The sequence below is a fragment of the Haliaeetus albicilla genome, chromosome 24 (assembly GCF_947461875.1).
Source record: "Haliaeetus albicilla chromosome 24, bHalAlb1.1, whole genome shotgun sequence".
In the NCBI taxonomy this organism is placed as follows: Eukaryota; Metazoa; Chordata; class Aves; order Accipitriformes; family Accipitridae; genus Haliaeetus; species Haliaeetus albicilla.
The window spans coordinates 16,562,296-16,581,873 of record NC_091506.1 but is presented as its reverse complement, the minus strand read 5'-3'; the positions used below and the strand labels follow the sequence as shown (position 1 = coordinate 16,581,873).

Sequence of the window (19,578 nt, the reverse complement as noted above, 5' to 3'; positions counted from 1 at the left end):
TCTAATTTAATCTTGGTAACACATGTGTACTGCCCTTTCTTATATAATGAACCAAAACCTAACTAAAGCATAAAACATCATTAGTACTCCAGTATTCTTACTTGTTAGATGGGATAATAGTTGCAATAATCTATAGTCTAACTTTTGAATTATTTTCTTTTAGCTTGGCTAAGTAGTATCAGAACAGTGCTGTCTGCAGTATTTTTGTTATCTTTTGGGGAAGCAAGTTAACGTGGAAGGGTACACTTGTTCAAGAGACAGGCAAAGAACAAATGACAGCTTTTAAAATGATCTGTGTCAGTATATGCTATAGAAAACATATGAAAATTAAACAGCTACGTAGCATAGTCCCTGATAATCATACTTCTGGTAGACTGCAAATAAAGGTAAAAAAATCATTCTTCCTTTTAATATGAACAATTTTTTACAGAAATGTAGGATTTTTCAATAACCTCAAGGGCTGATTGCTGGCTAACTTCTCTCTGGTCTTCCCATTGCTCATTGCTGTCACAGAACCTAAACGACAAAAATATAGCCTGAAGACCTAATCTAACCGTATTTTGTAACAATAGTGAAAAAGCTTTGCATTTGTCCAACATCTTTCATCCAAAGAAAACATTACTACAACAAAGTATCATGATACTTTCCAAATTCTGGATTCAGTCCTGCTCCTTTTGACTTAAAAGAGAATGTTGTTTAACCCTGGACGTGATAAATACACAACAGCACAGACATCATCAAGGCTTATGTAAAGTGGGAAAAGAGAAATTTACGCAAACAAACCAGAATAATCCTTTTCCCTTCTAAGAAAATTCACATATGTTTTAAGGATCCCCACAGAAAGAACTCACCACATGTGAAATGTTATGAAGCTGCACATGTCTATATAGAAAGAATAAATGGTTAAGGTGCCCTACTGAAATGGAAAAATGCGGTGCTTCGAAAACTAGCATGAGAAATTTTGATCAAATGTGATTGGAAAAACTAGTGTTGATTCTTTGGTGGAGTTCAAGTGGTGACAATTTTGACCCTAAAGTAAGGATTTGAAGGTAGGGAGTATAGAGGGATTCACTGAAATGGAGACATATCAGAAATGCATATTTTAAAATTACATAACAGATTTATGTGCATACTTTGTCACACTGTGGAAATTGCTTTCTGACAGAGGGTAAATTAATCATCCTCTTTTGGATCAATTCAAATAAAATAGGTGCAGAGGAAGGATAATAGGATGACTGTGTAAAGAAAACTTATTTCATAAGAAGGAACTGTAACAGCATGACATTTTTCAGCTAGGAAAATTGAAGAATGAGAGAGAATCTCTTTGGGGGAACTTGAGGGGGAAAGAAAAGCTGCTTAAGCTGAAGGATAGTGTCGGCACAAGAACAATTGGGTATCAACTAGCTGTGAGTAAAGTTACATTAGAGACTAGAAGAGCTGTCTAAACACCAGAGGGGTGAGATATGGGAACAGACTCCATCCAGTAGGAGTGAACAGGACATTCATTTTTGCAGGATCGGGCCCCCAAACCTCATTTTATCTACATGCTGTCAACTTTGCTGGAAAAGAGTGCAGCAAAGAATCAAGAAATCAAATAGGAAAAAGATGCAAATCAGAATTTACTAACACATTAATAAAATGTCTCTTGATCTACCCCCAAACCTAAGAAAGTGCTAGACCGTATATTTTTTGTGAATTTAATGTACAAAAATAAACTTTAGAATATCCACAAAACCATAAAAATACCCAGAGTTTATTCAGAACAGTTAATTGGTGGTGCTGCTTCTTCTCACCAAAAACTTTGAAATTAGTGATTGATGGGTTATTGAAGTACATGGAGAGTCCTAAGCAAGTAACTCACCAGCTTCAAATAGCTATGGTCTCTTAGGATTCAATAGCAGTGCATGATTTATTATCTAAATGTTTTTTCACTTTCTGGCTTATTCTTTATAGAACAAGAAAGATAGTATTTGTAAGGCAAAAGTCACTTCCTTAGTTAAAGGCCTGTAGGTATTTAATTATATATACTTTTTGTACTGATGATAGATTAATGGCAATGATTTATTGGAATATAGTTTCACTATGATTTTTGAGCTCCTTTCCTAAGTGATAACATATTGGAAATGTATAGATTAATGATAACCTGTGAAATTAAGAGTAAATGAGGTACTTTGGCAGAAGTGCCAAAATGTCTCATACAGAGAAAGAAACTGATGGAATTATAATGCAGATAAGACTAAGATGGAGAACTATTTTAGAATGTAAGTCATGTTTTCATTCTTGTTTGTATGTTTGGTACAACGAGAACCATGAAGACTACTGTAGATACTGGCACAGAACAAATATTATGTAATAGTGTGGAGCTATTAAAATGTGAAGTGCATACCTATTTTGAAGCAAAACCTAGATTTATTTTTGAAAGGTGTTGACTGATGTTGTTAAAAATGTAGCAATAGTTAAGGTTAATCATAAGTAAGAATAAGCATAATATGGCCTTTTTATTTCACTGAAATCATGCATTTTTTTTTTATGTTTCTTTTCTCTTGAAGAGTAGGACTAGGTCCTTCAGCACACTTGCTGCTGGGCTCTTACGAGTGTTTTATGTAGCTCTACACCAAATACTACTGTAGGAAATTACACAATTGCTGAATGCCTCACCAAAACTAAAAGACATTGTCAGACAACAGAAAAATAGGTCTTTAAAGGAATCACTTCTATTTATGCCTGAAAAGTTGTGTTCTGTGATAGATAGTGAGTCTGGAGTCTTTTCAGTTTTGATTCTTATAAAATTCATACACTCACCTAATTTATCTGATTTCAGTGGCATTACTACTGATTTATGCTAGGAGAATCAAGCAACTGATTTTCTTGGGGGGCTATGTTCCATTTTAAATAATTGTAACTTTAGGGCTAATCTGCCTTTCAAAAAATAACAAATTATTCTAACCTATTGTAGAATGGAAGCTGTTTTTGTGTTCCTGTTTTTGTTGTCTTTGACAGTTTAATACTCAATTCTGAGAGTCATCAGTGAACCTTTGTATCATAAATATTATCATTTGTTGCTGTGAATAAATGAAAATTTATATTTTACATTCCCATAAGTATCTGTTAGAAAAAAAACCCTAAGCTTTTAAATCTGAGCTAAGATGCTATTTGTTAATTGTGGCTCAGGTACTTTTCTTTTCAAGGATAAAAGCCAGATTCTTGGTCAACCCAACAAAAATAAAACTAAGAAATTAAGGTTATTCTCTGGTCAACCCCCTCCAGTGTGTTTTTGCATGCTACTTTTTCTTCTTTGGCATGTTTAGTCTTTTAACTATATTTCCAGCATAAACGAAGCATACAGATTAAAAGCTTATAGTTTTCTGTGAACTGTGTTAATTATACATGGAGAACACATGCATTCAGTGCTTGGAAGAGCTTTCTTCAAGTGTGTAGCTCTGTCAGATGGCGGGGGGAAAAGGTTTAGTCTTACATGCTGTAAAAACCCAAATGACTATTTAATATTTAAAAAGGAAATGGTATCATAGTTTAAATACCAGGTTTGAAATACATGTTCATGTTGAGAATGAGGGTTTGTTCCCTGGCATGGTCAGTACAGATTTTAATATTCCAAAATAAATACGTTGTTTACTGTGTGACCTTATGATTCCTAAATCATCATATATTTAAGTACTAGTATAAAATTAATGCATGCAGTCCAGTTGGTCATTACGTAGTATGTTGCATTCTTAATTACTGCTTTTGAATGTGGCCTTATATGTACATATAACTTAAGGACTGTTTCTGCTTCCAGAATAGGCAGATGTTAGGTCATGATTTTTAGTAATATGTGGGATTTTTGAAGATAGTGTAATTATTGTTATGTACTTTTCTGTGAGATGACTTTATTATAATGTACAAGGCAGAATTTCTTGCTGGTATTTTTGCCTATTTTTCTTTAAAAAAATCCAAACCCCAAACAAAAAACAAAAACCTCCAAACATAAAGAAGTTCAGATGCTTAAAAAGGATGTGAACTAAGCCATGTAATATGGCTGAATTTCCCTGAAGGAGGAGGAAGGTGTCAGTTACGATTAATGTGAACAACATTTATGGCCCTCGAGATGTGACCTCTCGTTACAGTAAATGTGACAGCATGAATTACTTTCAATTACAGTGAACTACATTCAGCTACATTAGTTCTGACACACCTCACTAGGAGACTGCTGCTTTGATAGCTTTAACCTAAGGAAAAAAGGCAAAACTTTTGAGTGCAAATGTGTATGTCACTTGAGCAAAACCATTGGATTCTGACTACAATGTATTATTGCCTCAGGTTTTACACACTTCTATTACATCATTTGTTATTTCCACTGGCACTTTCAGGTTTTTGCCTTGGGCACTGGAGAATATGAAAACACGTTTTTAATATGCCATGTATAATAAATGTAAATGCTGATTATTTTTTTTTTAAAGATTATATGAATTATCCATTTTTTTGTCAGATAGTAACGTGCACCTTTACTTGGAACGATGATAAGTGGGGTTTACTAGCTATAAGCATGTCCCATTTGGTATGGTGTAACTCCCTTTAATGTTTATTAACACTATCAATTTATTCTTACAAATTAAGTATATCACAACACAGGCTATTTATCACTTGACAGAAGCAGTTGTTTTAATGTCACTACTTTTTCCTTCAAGGTTCAATTATCATGCTTCAGTTTCTACCTCTAAGCTTTCATAGAAAATAAAAGATGCCCAGGGCAGAAGTCAACCTTTCACTTTCGCTACAGAGGAGATGCCATCTATTTCATGCTGTGCTAAGTATTCCATCGAAACATGAGTAAAACAATGCCTTTGGCAAATTTAAGTTAGAAATAGCACTAAGCAAAAGAAATAGCTTTAATTAAAGCATTTTGCTTGTCTTTGAGGACTCAATTTGCAGAGTATTGGGCATTTTTTTCTGCAAAGATGCAGTCCCTCTTTTCAAATTCGAGAGATTGGTGTTGTGGAATCACACTAGAAAACTTCCAATGAAAAATGTCCAGTTAGCAAAAGAGAACAAAAAATGGTGGTTGCTTATTCCAAAGTGATTCAGAATTAAGGCTCTGTAGGGTAAATTCCTTTTAGTCTTCATCCCATGTTAAAGGCTAATTTTAAAACCTCAGTTTTTCCAGTCTTTTCACTGGCCATTTAATGTTGTAGTAGTGGAATGCGAAAATATTTGTAAATGTTTCAATAGCTATTTTAAAAACCAATATGCAGTATAAACTTATTTCCATATGTCAGCAACTTCCAGGCCATTAAGGTACAAAGACTTGTATTTTAGTTGTTATACTTACTAAAACTTAAAATAGAATAATACAATTTTTAGAGCTTTCTTCAAATCACTGAAACAGTGGGAGTCTAATAAGATTTTTCAATTCAGTTATTCTGGCTGTGAAATTTCCTCACTTAGGCAATCAGATTCCCTAGAAGTGATGAAGATTATTCTTTTTTCTTTGTTTGTGCAACAGAGAAAATTTAGGGGCTAATCTGTAAGCAGTAAGTTTGATACCAGAGAGATAACATAAATGGTTATAGAATAGGTCAAATCGAAAAAGGAGTTTGTACTGCAATCCTTATATCCTACCTGTGTGGACAAAGTGGGATGGGTTAACAGATAACACCTTGGGTTAACAGATAACACCTTAGGTTGATAACAATGAGTTTTCTCCTACTTCTGGAGGTGATGCATGGTATTAATTCAGTAATTTTCTTTATGTATTTTTAACAAATGATGGTGTTTTCATGCCGCCAAACCAAAGAGAAGCTTCACAACTAACTCCATTGGATTTCTTTTCTGCTGTTCAATGTATTTAAGTTCTCACTTAAATGTACTAATTGTACCTGACTCTTTTTATGTACTTTGCAATCTTTGCAATACATAGAATTTGACTTTTTGGCTTTATTTGTTACCTAACAACTCTTCCTCTTTCCTCAACAAAGTGGGAAAATCTGGATGGACTGTCTAGGTGGGCCAGGTAGGCTGAGGGTCGTTAGAATTGTCCAGTTCTGTTGTAAATACATAAAAGTGTAGGAATGTCTAATATGAATTCATGAGCACATTTACATAGAATGCACATGAGATTAAATTAGCCTAGCTTTTGGGGAATTCCTAATGATTGCTATTTCATTTTTACAAGTATTGAAGTACATGAAAGCTGGGAAAATATAGGGCTGACTACACATGAACGTCTTCAGCAAATGCATGTTTTTGAAATTCTGTGCATGTAACTGAAGGAGAAAAAATTTTTTTTGTTTTTGGCTCTTGGTCTTTCAGTGATTTGTATCTGATCAAAATAAGTTTTTTTCTTGCCTACTTGAAAGTAGTTGAGACTCCAATTCTCTAGGGGAAAAAGCCTAATCTTTCCAAAAGGGAAGTAACAACTCTTGTTCCATGTAATTACTTTCAAGAACACAATTTGTAAATATGCTTTAGGGGCTATCTCACTGTATAGGTGGGAGGAAGTCACAGGGACTGTGACATTTTACGTCAGCTGGAGAGCAGTTTTATAGGTGGAGAAAGAGGAGGTGCTGATATAGTCAAACTGTCTTATAGTGGTAGTGGAAGTGAAGTTGAAACAGTGACAGAGCACTTACAAATATATTGTTGTGGACAGTGAGTTCTCTGGAAATCAAAACTGCTATTCCAGATAGGGGAATAAAGAAGAAAAGGCTTAGATGCAGTTCAGATGGGTATAATAAGAATAGTAAAATAATCTTCTTGATAAATAAATAGTGTTCTGTATGGAGAACTGGAAAATGAAATAAGAAATTTGAAACCTAAACACAACTCCTGGGCTGCCAAATGATATAGAAATGAAAGGAAGAAAATTATTTTGCATTGTAACTTTGAAATTACAAGGATGTACTTAGAAGTGTTTGAGATTTTTGAGTACTGCTTACTGCCTTTAATATTATGGCTGGCTATATGATTAAAAAAAACCATGCATAGTTGTTTGCAGAATCTGGAACTGTAATTGTAGCAGGCACTGGAGGGGCACTAACTAATGTTAGTAACATTCCACAAGATAGAAGGAAAACTGATTCATCTGTAGAGAAGAAAGAAATTTGGCTTCAGGGCAGGCACACTCATATTTTCCTTTTTATCATAAGTTGAAGATTTTTATCAGTAAGGTTTGATCTGCAGATCACAGGACGTGAACAAAAAATATTTTTTCAACTTTGTTCAGTTATTTCAGTTTTGTTTTTACTGTGGCAAGTTTTCATGATACTTTAGCAATGACTATCAGTAGTATACCATGTGTTTTCTTTCAAAATTAGTATATTTATTGTTACTTTTGTTGAAAACTTTTCTGTCTTGGTTAGAATGAAGAAAAGATTAAGGCTTCATGATGGTGCTATTACTAGAACCAAGCTAAATATGTTTTCATTTTTTTAATGGGTTTCCAGAACAGTGGACCAGTATTGTACCTGAGCACAGCTGAAATCAAAACAGGTATATCACTGATCTTGTTTGTGGACTGGGTACAAATAGTTTTTTTAGCTGTGCTATTTTTTGAATTTTTCTTGGTGTTCCTTTACATTTATAGGGAGCCATTCCACCTCTTAATATTTCTTCTCCTTGTGCTCTATGTTTGCAATGTATGTCCAGGCTATTGTCCTTTTACTTTAGGAAGCAAAGGGCTTCCATTGAACACTATCATGGCAGAAGAGTATGTTTCACATTGCAACTGTATTTTCTCTACAGTTCTGCATTTTCTTGGTTATGGAACAGCCAGAGCAATCTGACCCTCAGATGCATAATGAAAATGTTCTCATGTTTATTAAGCCTTCTGTTTGAGTTGAAAGAATTATAGAGGTCTTCCCTTTCATAGTTATCCAAATACTTCCTGGGCACACAACGTGGGAATCTCCCTGCATTTCATTGCTGCAGGGATATACCAATTTCTGCAGCCAAATTAAATTTTGCGTATCTGGAATTTACTACAAGATATTATTTCATAACAAAATCTTTTCTCAGTGGAAAAACTTTGATTTTTGATAATTGTGGGTAAAAAAAAATGTTAAATAGACATTTCAACCATTTGATTCAAAAACAACCACAGGAGAAGAAAAGTGCTAGGAAGAACTTGTTCAGCAAACTGAGATAATCAAGGGTAAAGTTGTGCTTTAATATTTTCATGGATATTGCGGACCATTCTCCTGTCAGTTTGGATAAATGCATTTTTTTTGTTCTTCACATTGTTGTTCTGAACAGTGTCTACAAGTAGTGGTCTATCCGGCCCTCTCCTATAGTTGAAAATTTATTTCATTAACATCATTGCTGTTGACATTTTTGTAGTTTATGATTTCTAATGCTCTGGCAGGTTGTCTGCTTATAAGTAATGCAGTCTTCCTAGACTTATTTGAGTGTTATCTCTTATAGTAAAGTACTGCATGTTACCTACTAACAAATATAAAGTAAATTAATGTGTATCTAAGTAGTTAAGAAATTCTTTCTAGAAGTAAAAAATTCCAAAGAGATGACAGAGCACGTAGCATATCATTAGCAGAAAGGCATTAGATCTTTCACAGTGGAACATGTTATTTACCAATCATATCTTCTCCTCAGTATAGAAGTAACGTATCCACATCATGTATTGCATTCAGTACCTTCTGTATGAAATTCTAGTGATGGTCTGATGTTAGGAAATATTAAACAAGGAACTAAGAACTAAAAACATATGCCTCTGATCAAATTTCTTGACATCGTCATCCCAATATAGGGATTCACATCTTATAGTACTTTTTAAAGCCCTTGTTGATTTTTTAAGAATACTTTAATGCTGTAGCCGGTCCTGCTACAGAAGACCCAATCTTGGTCATGGAAGTTGACTGCTCTACAAAAGTAGAGGATTTGAAGAAAATGTTCTTTTCTTGATCTTGCTGGCTTGCAGGAGGCAGTAGTAGATCACAGGTGTAGGACATAGCTTCCCAGTTGACAACTGTTCTAGGGGTCTGCCATTTAAAACTTGAGAAGGATAATTAGAAAAATTCCAATTAAGTAATAGACCTAACCACAGCCTCCCTTCATATACTGAGACTTCAAAGTCAGACTAGGACATATGGTAGGTACAGATCTTGCTTGTGTGTTTGAGTTTTTGAAAGCCTTATTCATGGGGATTTCTTTAACCTTCTCCATCGTAGTAAAAAAACAAAACCAAAACCCAACCAACCAACCTCCCACAAACCCCAAACTAACAGTAAATTGTTTAGCCTTACGTAATGAAAGTTTCTATTCTGCTAAAGGTATTTATAAAAAGAGACTGTCCCACTGGGTAGGTTTTTAACAAATAATTTTGTAGTTTGTAAACTGACAAAGGCAAAGAGCTACTGTAGTCATGTATCTGACAGATTAATGAGTAAATTACTGTAATGAAATGATTCTGTTGGTTTTACCCAGTTCTTTGGTAATGAAAGTGGAAATTAGATTTGCAATCAGATGGATAAATCTAGGGCAAAAAACACCTACTCAGTGAATATGTCACTGTTCTGTTTCCCAGCTGACCTATCAACACAGAACATAACTACAAAACCAATCTGTTCTCCGTATTGTTTTTTAATCTTCTTTTTTACAGAAAGTCCTTGGCATTCCTGAAACACAACACTGGAACATTATAGAGCTGTCAATGAATAGCTAACCCACAAAAAGTTACTTTTTGCTCTTCTCACTTCCTTTACATTTGGGATGCCGTATTCTTTCAGAACGACTTGAAGAAAGCTTGCATGAACTATCTTCTGGAAAATAATCAGGCTGTTGGGATAGGCTTTTGTTATGGCAAGTTCACCTACTGTGCTGGTTTTGGCTGGGATAGATTTAATTTTCTTCATAGTAGCTAGTATGGGGCTGTGTTTTTGATTTGTGCTGAAAACAGTGTTGATAATGCCGAGATGTTTTCATTACTGTTGAGCATTGCTTGCATAGAGTCAAGGCCTTTTCTGCTTCTCACCCCACCAGTGAGGAGGCTGGGGGTGCACAAGAAGTTGGGAGGGGACACAGCCTGGACAGCTGACCCCAATTGACCAAAGGGGCATTCCAGACCATGTGACGTCATCTTCAGCATATACAGCTGGGGGAGGAAGAAGGAGGGGGGGGGACGGACACGTTGGGAGTTACGGCGTTTTGTCTTCCCAAGTCACTGTTATGCGTGATAGAGCCCTGCTTTCTTGGAGATGGCTGAACACCTGCCTGCCGATTGGAAGAAGTGAATAAATTCCTTGTTTTGCTTTGCTTGCGTGCACAGCTTTTGCTTTACCTATTAAATTGTCTTTATCTCAGCCCATGAGTTTTCTCACTTTTACCCTTCTGATTCTCTCCCCCATCCCACTGTGAGGGAGGTGAGTAAGTGGCTGTGTGGTGCTTAGTTGCCAGCTGGGGTTAAACCATGACACCTTCATAAAAGCTGAGCACAAAGAGACCATTAAGTGACATATGAGAGCCACTCTTTCATACATTTCAGAACTGTATTTCTCAAAAACTGAAATAAATAGGTTGGAAAACTGTGGAGAAATCAGAAAATGGACATAGGAAAAAGTGGATAGACTTAAATCCAGGCAATTGAAATGTCACCTGAATAGGTCATCTACGTATTTATGACAGTTTAAGAAAATTATATATAGTTTCAATATATATTTTTTTTAAGTACAGTTAGCAAGAAGATGCATATGTGCTCACAGAATACACGGGGAAAGTTCACACAGTATTTTTGGAGCAGATTTTTTTTTTTCTTGTATGTTTCATATTAAAATGCTGCAATGCATTGTAGTTTGTTTTGATTTAACTGGTGAGATTTTGGTCTGGAATTTTTCTGTTTTAAGGAAAAATAATTTATTTTGGCTTTTGGAGATTTTTTTTTTTGACCTTGTCCTTGTTTTTTAGTTTCTCTTTTGAATGTTCTACGAAGTCTGTATCTAAGAAACACTTGTTGAACACAAAAAGTGGGCTTGTTACTAGTTCTGTAACATTTGAAAGTTTTCCAAGTTCCAACATACATTAAAAAAAAAAAAAATTCAGTAGAGGATTTACTGCTATCAGTGCTCCTATCTGTTTTCTACTCATGGGTTTCTGCATGGTCAGAGGTGAATTTATAGGGCTTAGAAAATTCTCTTGGTTTATAAATTCTCAAAGAATTTCAAGATGTTTGCTAAAGTACCTGACACCTAGTAATATTCTCACTCCCTGGTTTCTAGCCAAAACCTGCTCTCTTATAAATTAATAAAACTGCTAGCAAGTAACAAAATGTATTTAACATTACTTTAATGCTGTTTTATAACTAGATGCAGGTTTAATTCATCACTTGACACTGACTCTAGTCAACCATGTAAGGTAAAATTATGTGACAATGTGACAGTATACATAAATATTGTCTCTTCTACTTTCCTTATTTTGCTGACCTTATTTTCCAGAATATCATCAATTAGAGGGTGGCAGAAAGACACCAAATAATTTGGATTCTATTCTAGTTATATTCTTTATTGCTTACTTGCTCTGCTTTCTGTTGTGCAGTTCAGAGTCTTTGGCATACTGTGCTCAATCTTCAATAGGAGTTGTATGGATTTAGGATTGAAACTCACTGTCTATTCGCATTTCTACAAATTGCCTTTTACACCTTGCAAGTATACAGTCATTGCGAAGTGATTGGTTCATTGTCCCTCTGTTGATAATTTTTCTGTAGGTGGTAAATTTATGAAAATTTGTCATTCGGATGCAACATTTTCCTGTCTGTGCAAATGCTTATTTACAGAACTGAGGTGTTTGACTATATCTTCATTATTGTGTTATTTACAAGATAAAGTGGAAAATACATGATTAAAAATATGAAAACCAATCATACTCAAAGATGAAGTGCAGGTCTACAGTGCATTTAGAGGAAGCGATTACAGGAAATAATGAAAAATTTAAAAAAAAAAATCAGTGTTAAACATGATCTGCTTATTCATCTATCTCTGGCTGCCAGAATCTGTCAGATGAAAGTATAGGCACTACTGCTAGCTAAAACTGTCTTTGAAATTTGAGAAACTATTTCAGTGATGCAAGTTATTCAAATGCTTTTTCAGACTACATTGATAAAAAAGAGAATTTAAGAAATTTAATTATGCTTAATCTTGATTACACTTAATTATACCTCAGTGTAGAGCTTGCGCATCCATTTTGTTCATTTGCTGTGCTCAGTATTTGAGATGTACTATAGCACATTCTTTTCTTGCAAGTATAAATGCCTGCTTGAGATCTAGAGGGTGGAACTGTTGTTAATTTGGGCTATACCAAGTGATTTTGAATTCACAGTTCAAATGAGATGAAAAGGGTTTGTGTCCTCTTTGGACACAGTGCAAATTCTGAGAGAGAGATTTGTTGCTCGGCAGTGGTACTAGGAATGTGAAATCCCTTTGGTTTTATATAAAAGTGGTTGAAGAACATTTAGGGTGTGTAGCACCTACTTAGTTCTACTTCTAAATGCGGAGTTTGCATCTGGTATTGGCCTTTAAGTATCAGCCTTGCTATCAGATGTACCAGTGCTAACTGCCAAAGCATATGGATCTGTGGTAGAATGATGGTGTCCTATAAAGAGCCTCAGAAGATTGGAGATATTTCTGGGCCTTAATGCCAAATTCCTGCCCAGAGTTGCCCTGGATTTTACATGTGAGCCAATGTATTCATTTCAGTTTTATTATTCCAGGCTTTCACAGCTTACACTTTTTGTTGTAGTTCTGTAAATTCAAGAACGTGCTTGGACTCTGACCACTGGATAGTATCATAAGGGTTAGGAAACTTACTCTCAAAGTTTCCCAAAACAGGCTTCTGAATGCATAAAACCATAAGTTAATATATGAAAGTGGCTTAGCCACATCAGCACTCTTTTCCACTAATCCCTTCTGAATTTCTGAATTTTGGAAAGAACTATTCATATCTTTGTCCACATCTTCATAAACCATTTTTCTTTAGCATATGTATCTTGATCGGGTGCCTTTTTGATATAGTTGTTCAGCAGTTACTGTTTAAGGAGGAATACTACTACTCAGCTAGAAACATAGAGATAATTTAGTCACCAAAAGTGGAATCCATATCAGCAGTTATATGATTCTTTAAAATAAAGTGTCTACACAAGCTGTCTCCTTTTCCACACTGGAATCCTAGTCCTCAAGAATTTTGAGGTCTGTCCAACTCTTTGTACTCTGAGATGTGGGGATGATGGTGTCCTGGGAGCAATTTAAGGTCAGGGGACATTGCTGGTCAAACATAAAATGATCTCCTGTACATGGAATGTCATGTGTACTTGAAGTATGGAAAAAATGTCTATTGGCTCATGTGTGTATTAAAGAAGTATAATTACGGGTATGTAATTATATTTTCTAAAGTTGCTGCAGAATTCCTCTGTCAAAAAGCAAAGCTGCACTTAAAAGCATGCTAATGCAGACATCTGACATAGTTGAGAGCAGTGTTTGTATTCCCTCAGGTGAATCAGGATTGATCAGGAAGATGCAACATAATTTAATTGGTTTGATCAGAACACAAATCCTTAAAACATTTTCAAGCTCCCCCTTCCTTATTTGCTATTATGTATCTAAAGACATAGTTAACCCAATAGTTTTCACCAAATTCTTGAGTGGTAAATAATTTTAATTCTCTTAATAAAGGGAGAGTAATTGCCATGTCTCATCTAGGAAGTAAATTATTTAATCAGCTTTAAAAGCAGAAACAAAGTAAAGTTGTAGTGCTGTTTTCTTTTTGCCAGGTATATGGATTTCATGTTTGTTTCATTTTCTATATTGGGAAACTGCTGTAACATTTTACACATGTGGGAATAAATAGGTTTACTTTCCTTTTCTTTTTTTAGTATTACTGTGGTGCAGCTAACAAGTGATTTTCAGGGGAATACAGGTACTTGAAGTGAAAAATTAAATTATTATATTTTGAAATTCAAAACTCTGTTACTTTTCTGTCTCAGAAATGCTGTGTTTTCCCAGTGGCAGAATTTGAGAGAATGTCTATCAAAAAGATAAATGGCTTTGTATGTTGTCAACACATCAGTCACACATCTTATTTAATAGCACATGATTGATTATTAGTCCCCAAATCAAGAATGTCAAAGTATCTGGTTTTGTGTATGTCTAAACTGCAGAAAGTTGATCAGTTTGGTTACTTTGCTTAAATTGAGTCACTTTATCTGCTAAGTAGTTTTTACTCTAATACATGTATGTTCCTCTGGATGCAAAAATGTATTTCCCCAGTTAAGAAATAATTCCCATCTCTGATGCCCAGGGGGTAGAAATTAATATGAGAAGAGTTAATTACATAGCATAATAGATTAAGGTTTTGCAAATTAATGACTTTTTATTTTGAAACAATTATCTTGTGAGACATCTTAAGTTAAATGCAGAATTTTGGTGCATCACATTACAACATGTAACAGTAGCTTTGCATATTTCTTTCAGAGATTTTGAAAATATGAAGATAATAAATGATGACTAATATACACCATCTGGCTGGGGGGGGGGGGAGATTTCTTCCTGAGCAACAGGGTTTCTGCTAAGATGATTTACTTAAGAAAGCAAATGCATTTTTTTGCTGAGAAAATGAAGTTCTAATGACTTCACTGAAATTCAGTAGATAAGTTTTGTACTCCATGATCAACATCAAAGTGGGGCTCATTGGTCTCTATCAGAAAGACAATGTATCTTATCAGTCCTGTTGTTGCATCATATATTCAGAAAAAGTTTGCCGAGACTTGAAGATTTGGAGCAACATTAACAGAAGTGTTAGACAGCCTTGCAGGAATCAGCCGCCTGTAATGAGAGATGACCTAGCTCTGCATGGTAGCAAATCAGTGAACAAACTACTATTAATCTATGCAGCCATAGGATTAGATCCTTAGTAACACAAACATATTTTTGTGCTTCATATCTTCTTTACATTTACAGCTGTCTGTTTTTTTCTCTGCTACTTTTTTGATGCCATATAGAACTAAATGCAATAATAGATACTGGAAATTATATACGACTTCTAATTTAATCTGTGCAATTTCTTAGAACCAAAATTTTCAGGCAATCACTCAGTCTTATGTATTTCCTTATTTTTTTTGTTTGGTTGTCTTATTTCGTAGTGTTCCTACTTCCATTTTTAATGAAATAATGTATTCACTTAAAGATCTCAACTAATTTGAACAAAATAAGATGTGTAGGGAATATTTTTCTCCACTATAGAGAAAAAAAAGCAGATAAATGTGTGCATCATAAACTGTTAGAACTGCAGTCTTCAGTCTGTATTTTTAAATTATCTCTTACTGCTTTATTTTTACATAGCAACCCTACCTCTGCAACACTTCCAATAATACTGAAAATTGTATGATAGATTAAAGTATTTCGTCTTGAGCAATGGTTGCTTAAGCTCTGGACATGCTAGGTGATGTATGGCCTACAGATGTGTCTCAGTTGCAGAGGGAAAAATTGATGTCCGTAGTGACTGGCAAGGAGTTACAGAAGCGTGAGAAGGGACTGCCAGTACCTTCCTGAGGGTGAGCAGGTTGTTAGATTTGCAGTTTGTGTTAGAACATCTGTTGGCTGCCTACTTGAAAAAAACAACAGTCTGTAAAGAAAGCACAGCCTGTACTTTGAATATTGTTAACTACTGGGCCAAATTATTCATCTGGCCTCTGTGGAAGACACAAGTTGTGATTTTAAAAAAAATTAAGTGTGCGAGAGCATGAAAGAAAAAGAAAGGAATGAAAGAAGGAAGAGAGGAAAAATGAAATTTTTGGAATGGAAAATTATAGGCCTCTTTGGTTGTAGATATATAGAAATATCTGTGTTCCTTTTCTCAAGGTTTTCAAGAAATCATGGCTTTTGGGTTGCCCAGTGGCTATTGTTACAAAGCATCTTTCCCTTGTGCCATTGGCTTCGTTAATAGCATCATCCCTGTTTCTATCTTGTATCCATTATGAATATATGTTTCTAGAGGCAAATTCTGGAACCAGGCATATATATGCTTTACAGCAGGGAATGAGGTAGAAGGAAACATTTCCATTCTTCCACAGAAAGGAAGGAAAACTTTCTCAGTGTTCAACATTATGTAGAATGCAGGTGCTTTTTCATGTTGGATGTGTAGTGGGTGTAAGTAGATTCAGGGCATGTACAAATACCTGTACTTTTCCCTATGATCATGTAAGAATTATCAGAATAATAGAAATTACAGAACTGTTAACTGGGAGGGACTTCTGGAGGTTATCTAGTCCTTCAGCTCCTAGCAGGACTGTTGCCAGCACTAGATCAGGTCAGCTGTACCTTTGCGTAGCTGCATCTTTAAAACTTCGTGTTTTGAAGCTGCATGTTCCCATTCTGCACTACCCTTCTGATAAAGAAGTTTTTCTTAACATCCTGTGAACCTCCAAGCCTGCAGCTTGTGCCTGTTTCCCCTTATTTTACCATGTGCTGCTACCTAGCATTTGGCTTCATAATCTTTTTAACCCCCTTTCAAGTAGTGTAGTCTACTGTCAACCTTCTCTTAGTCTCCTCCTTGCTGGAGAGGAGATCTTTCCTTCACTGCAGTCTGCACTTTCTCAGTGCACTTTTTGAACTAAGAGACCCAAAACTGTAGTAGTGCTGCAGCCTCACAGCACTGAGTAGAGGTAGATAATAATCTCCCTCTATTTGCTCACCATGCTGTTCCTAATAGAGCCCAGTATAGAATTTGTCTGATTTACAATGAGCATATATTTAACTTGGTGCCCACTGTGACTTCCAGGTCCTATCTTAGCCCATATAGGTGTAGGATTATTTAACTGGAGGTGCAGAACTTTAAATTTTTCCTTGCTGAGAATCATGTGGCTTCTGTTGGTCCAGCTGTCAAGGTTTCTTATGGTCCATCTGCTAAGTGACACACACTGACCTTAAGCTCACCATTGGGTTTAAAAAACGAGCTTGTCCTACATCCCGTATTGTTATAATAGAATGTCTGCAATACTGTTTAGGAAATAATAAACAGTCCTGCTTCCATAAAAGGGAAAGGAAATAAAATAAATGGGAACAAGACCAATATTATTTTTAAAGGTGGATGCTAAGTGATAGGGTATAGTTTAGGATGGAATCTGGTAGGTTGATGGATGGAATTAAATTACATATTTGCCTGCAACAGCAGGATACTAGACATGATGACCCAAGAGGTCATCTTGGCCCAGAAGGTCCCATCCAGTCCTGTGTCCTATCTTCCCTTTATGTAAAGAAGCTGTTGAAATTTTGTGTATATGAAAATTCCTATATCTCTTGTCTCACCTTTTATTTTACTACTATGATTTCAATATATATTTTGCCCATAGCAAATGCCAACTATAATATTTTTGTCTTCCTTATGTTGTCTTACATTATTTATCTTTCTAGGTCCAAGATGCAGACTTAGTTATATGCAGGGACACAGAAATAGCTGTTATTGTGAAATGTGTACATGGTAGGATTTGCTTGAATTTAAGCATTTTTGCAGTATGTTTCTCAGGAATGCTGGTAATTCATATTATCGAACCTCTGTGGTACTCTCTAGCCAAAGAAATCTGATGGCTTTTAGTGGACAAACCATTCACATTTCTTCCGTGAGGCTACTTCACTCTTGTTATCCAGTAATTGTTCCAGTTTATTGGTGCTAAATTAAGAAGTAAGTGGAAGGGAAAATTTTGAAATAAGTATTAGGAAGTATGAGGAGGACATCCATCAGTTTCACTGGGCTGGAAGATCTCATGCAAAATATAATGCAGCTGAGGAGACGCTGTCTTGGGTGAAGCTCTACAGTGTTTATGAAGTGTACTCAAAGCAGGGGAAAGAGGCAGGAGCATGGGACTGAGCTGAGCAGGAGATGAGATCAAGAATCCTTGCTTTGCACTAGGAGAAAGCCTCACCTCTCATAGTGATCCTAGGGTGCTGCTTGTTGGAGATAAAGACCTGGAGAGGAGGATGTAGTTTATTGATAAGCCTCTACACTTAGTAAGTCACCAGTGTCAGATTTATAATGGATATATCACATCCTCTACGTAACCAACCCTAAATGGCGTTTTCACGAGGAAAAGAAATCTAGCTTCCCAAATTAAAGACTTTGCACGTGAGAATGTAAAGATCTTTGTTTAAATTGCAAACAGTTAAGGTTTGTTTTTTATTTGGTTGTATGTGAAAGTGCCAAGCTGTGTAACAAAGAGCAAATACACAGTTTTGTGTGTAATGTCTGAGCTATGTTTGAGTATATGATAGTAGGAGATTGTAATCCTTACTGAGCAGTTATAGTCCGTATAATTAACATTGTGTGTGGTAAGTGAGCAACATGTGTTCCTGAACAAGTTTTAAAAAAATGAATCATTCTCTTTGTGTCTTTTATTCTTGTCTCTAATATTTGCACAGCAACAGATAACTAAACAAAGTATTATACAAAGTGGTGAAATGATGATTTATGAAGGTAAAAAGAACAAACGCGTTAACAGATCTGTTTTGATAGCAGTTACTTTTACAATTTATCCAATTCAAATATGCTATTACTATAGAAAGAAGCCACCACAAAAAATATTACCTGATTAGCTAGGAAAAGAGATTCAATGTATAGCTCTGTTTAAAATAAGGATTTTGGTAAATTGAAGAAACTAATAATGTTTAAAAAAAGCATTGAAACAAATCTGAAGTTGGGGCTTCAATGATACAAGGTAGTGATATACTAACTTAAAATTTCTTCAAGCATATTAGGTTGATTTAAAGAAATTCTGGTTATGTGGAGGGAAGAATAAGTCAATGTAAACTTCCATGTCCAGATGAAAAGGTTGCAAGACAGTGTAAAATTAAATGAAGACCCTGTTAAATAGCTTGTAACTTTTTGAATCTCCTTAGTATGGGATAACCCTGTCTCAAACTCCCTTATTAGGTAGAACTCTGTGAGTGCTAATTAAATAAAGGCTGATATAGTGAATACTGAAAGTAAGTATACCACTGCATACCTTTTAAGGATATTTCCAGGGCCCTGTTCTACAGCATTTTCTGGTTTTAATGAATGCAAAGAATCCTATTGACCTGGATGGGACTATTTACTTGAGCAAAGGTACAGTACGCTTCCATGTTTGCAGAAACAGAGCCCTTTTCTCTCACAGAATGTGAAAACAGGAAAATCTCATGCAATTATGTAATTATAACCTTCTAAGTACAGCTATCATTAAGTGCTATGCAATTAAAACCTGTAAAATAAACTGGCATGAAGTATTGTATCTCCTTAGTCCCGATGAATACATCTTACCCACTTACTCCAAATTCTAACCAGTAAGAGAGCTGTTAAATTACGTTGTCTTTCATTGTACTTTTTTTGTCTTTTACAGGAAAAAGTAGAATATGCCTTCCTGATAATTTTTACAGTTGAAACATTTTTGAAGATTATAGCATATGGATTATTATTACACCCCAATGCATATGTTAGAAATGGATGGAATTTATTGGATTTTGTAATAGTAGTAGTAGGGTAAGTAACTTAACCTTCATTATACAAAGATTTAAAATCTTCTTTCCAGTGAGGTAGATATAGTTCTGTTTGGCCTACGCT

General features: G+C 35.3%; 1 protein-coding gene across 19 annotated transcripts in view; it reads left to right on the top strand.

Moving 5' to 3' along the window:
* The window catches only part of CACNA1D (calcium voltage-gated channel subunit alpha1 D), a 238,207-nt gene that overhangs the window by 89,852 nt on the left and 128,777 nt on the right, over positions 1-19,578 (top strand). For all 19 annotated transcript variants that reach the window (XM_069812325.1, XM_069812332.1, XM_069812330.1 and 16 more), the window contains exon 4: positions 19,358-19,497. In XM_069812325.1, coding sequence (XP_069668426.1) covers positions 19,358-19,497 — 140 coding nt within the window. The remainder of the gene's footprint in view (positions 1-19,357; positions 19,498-19,578) is intronic.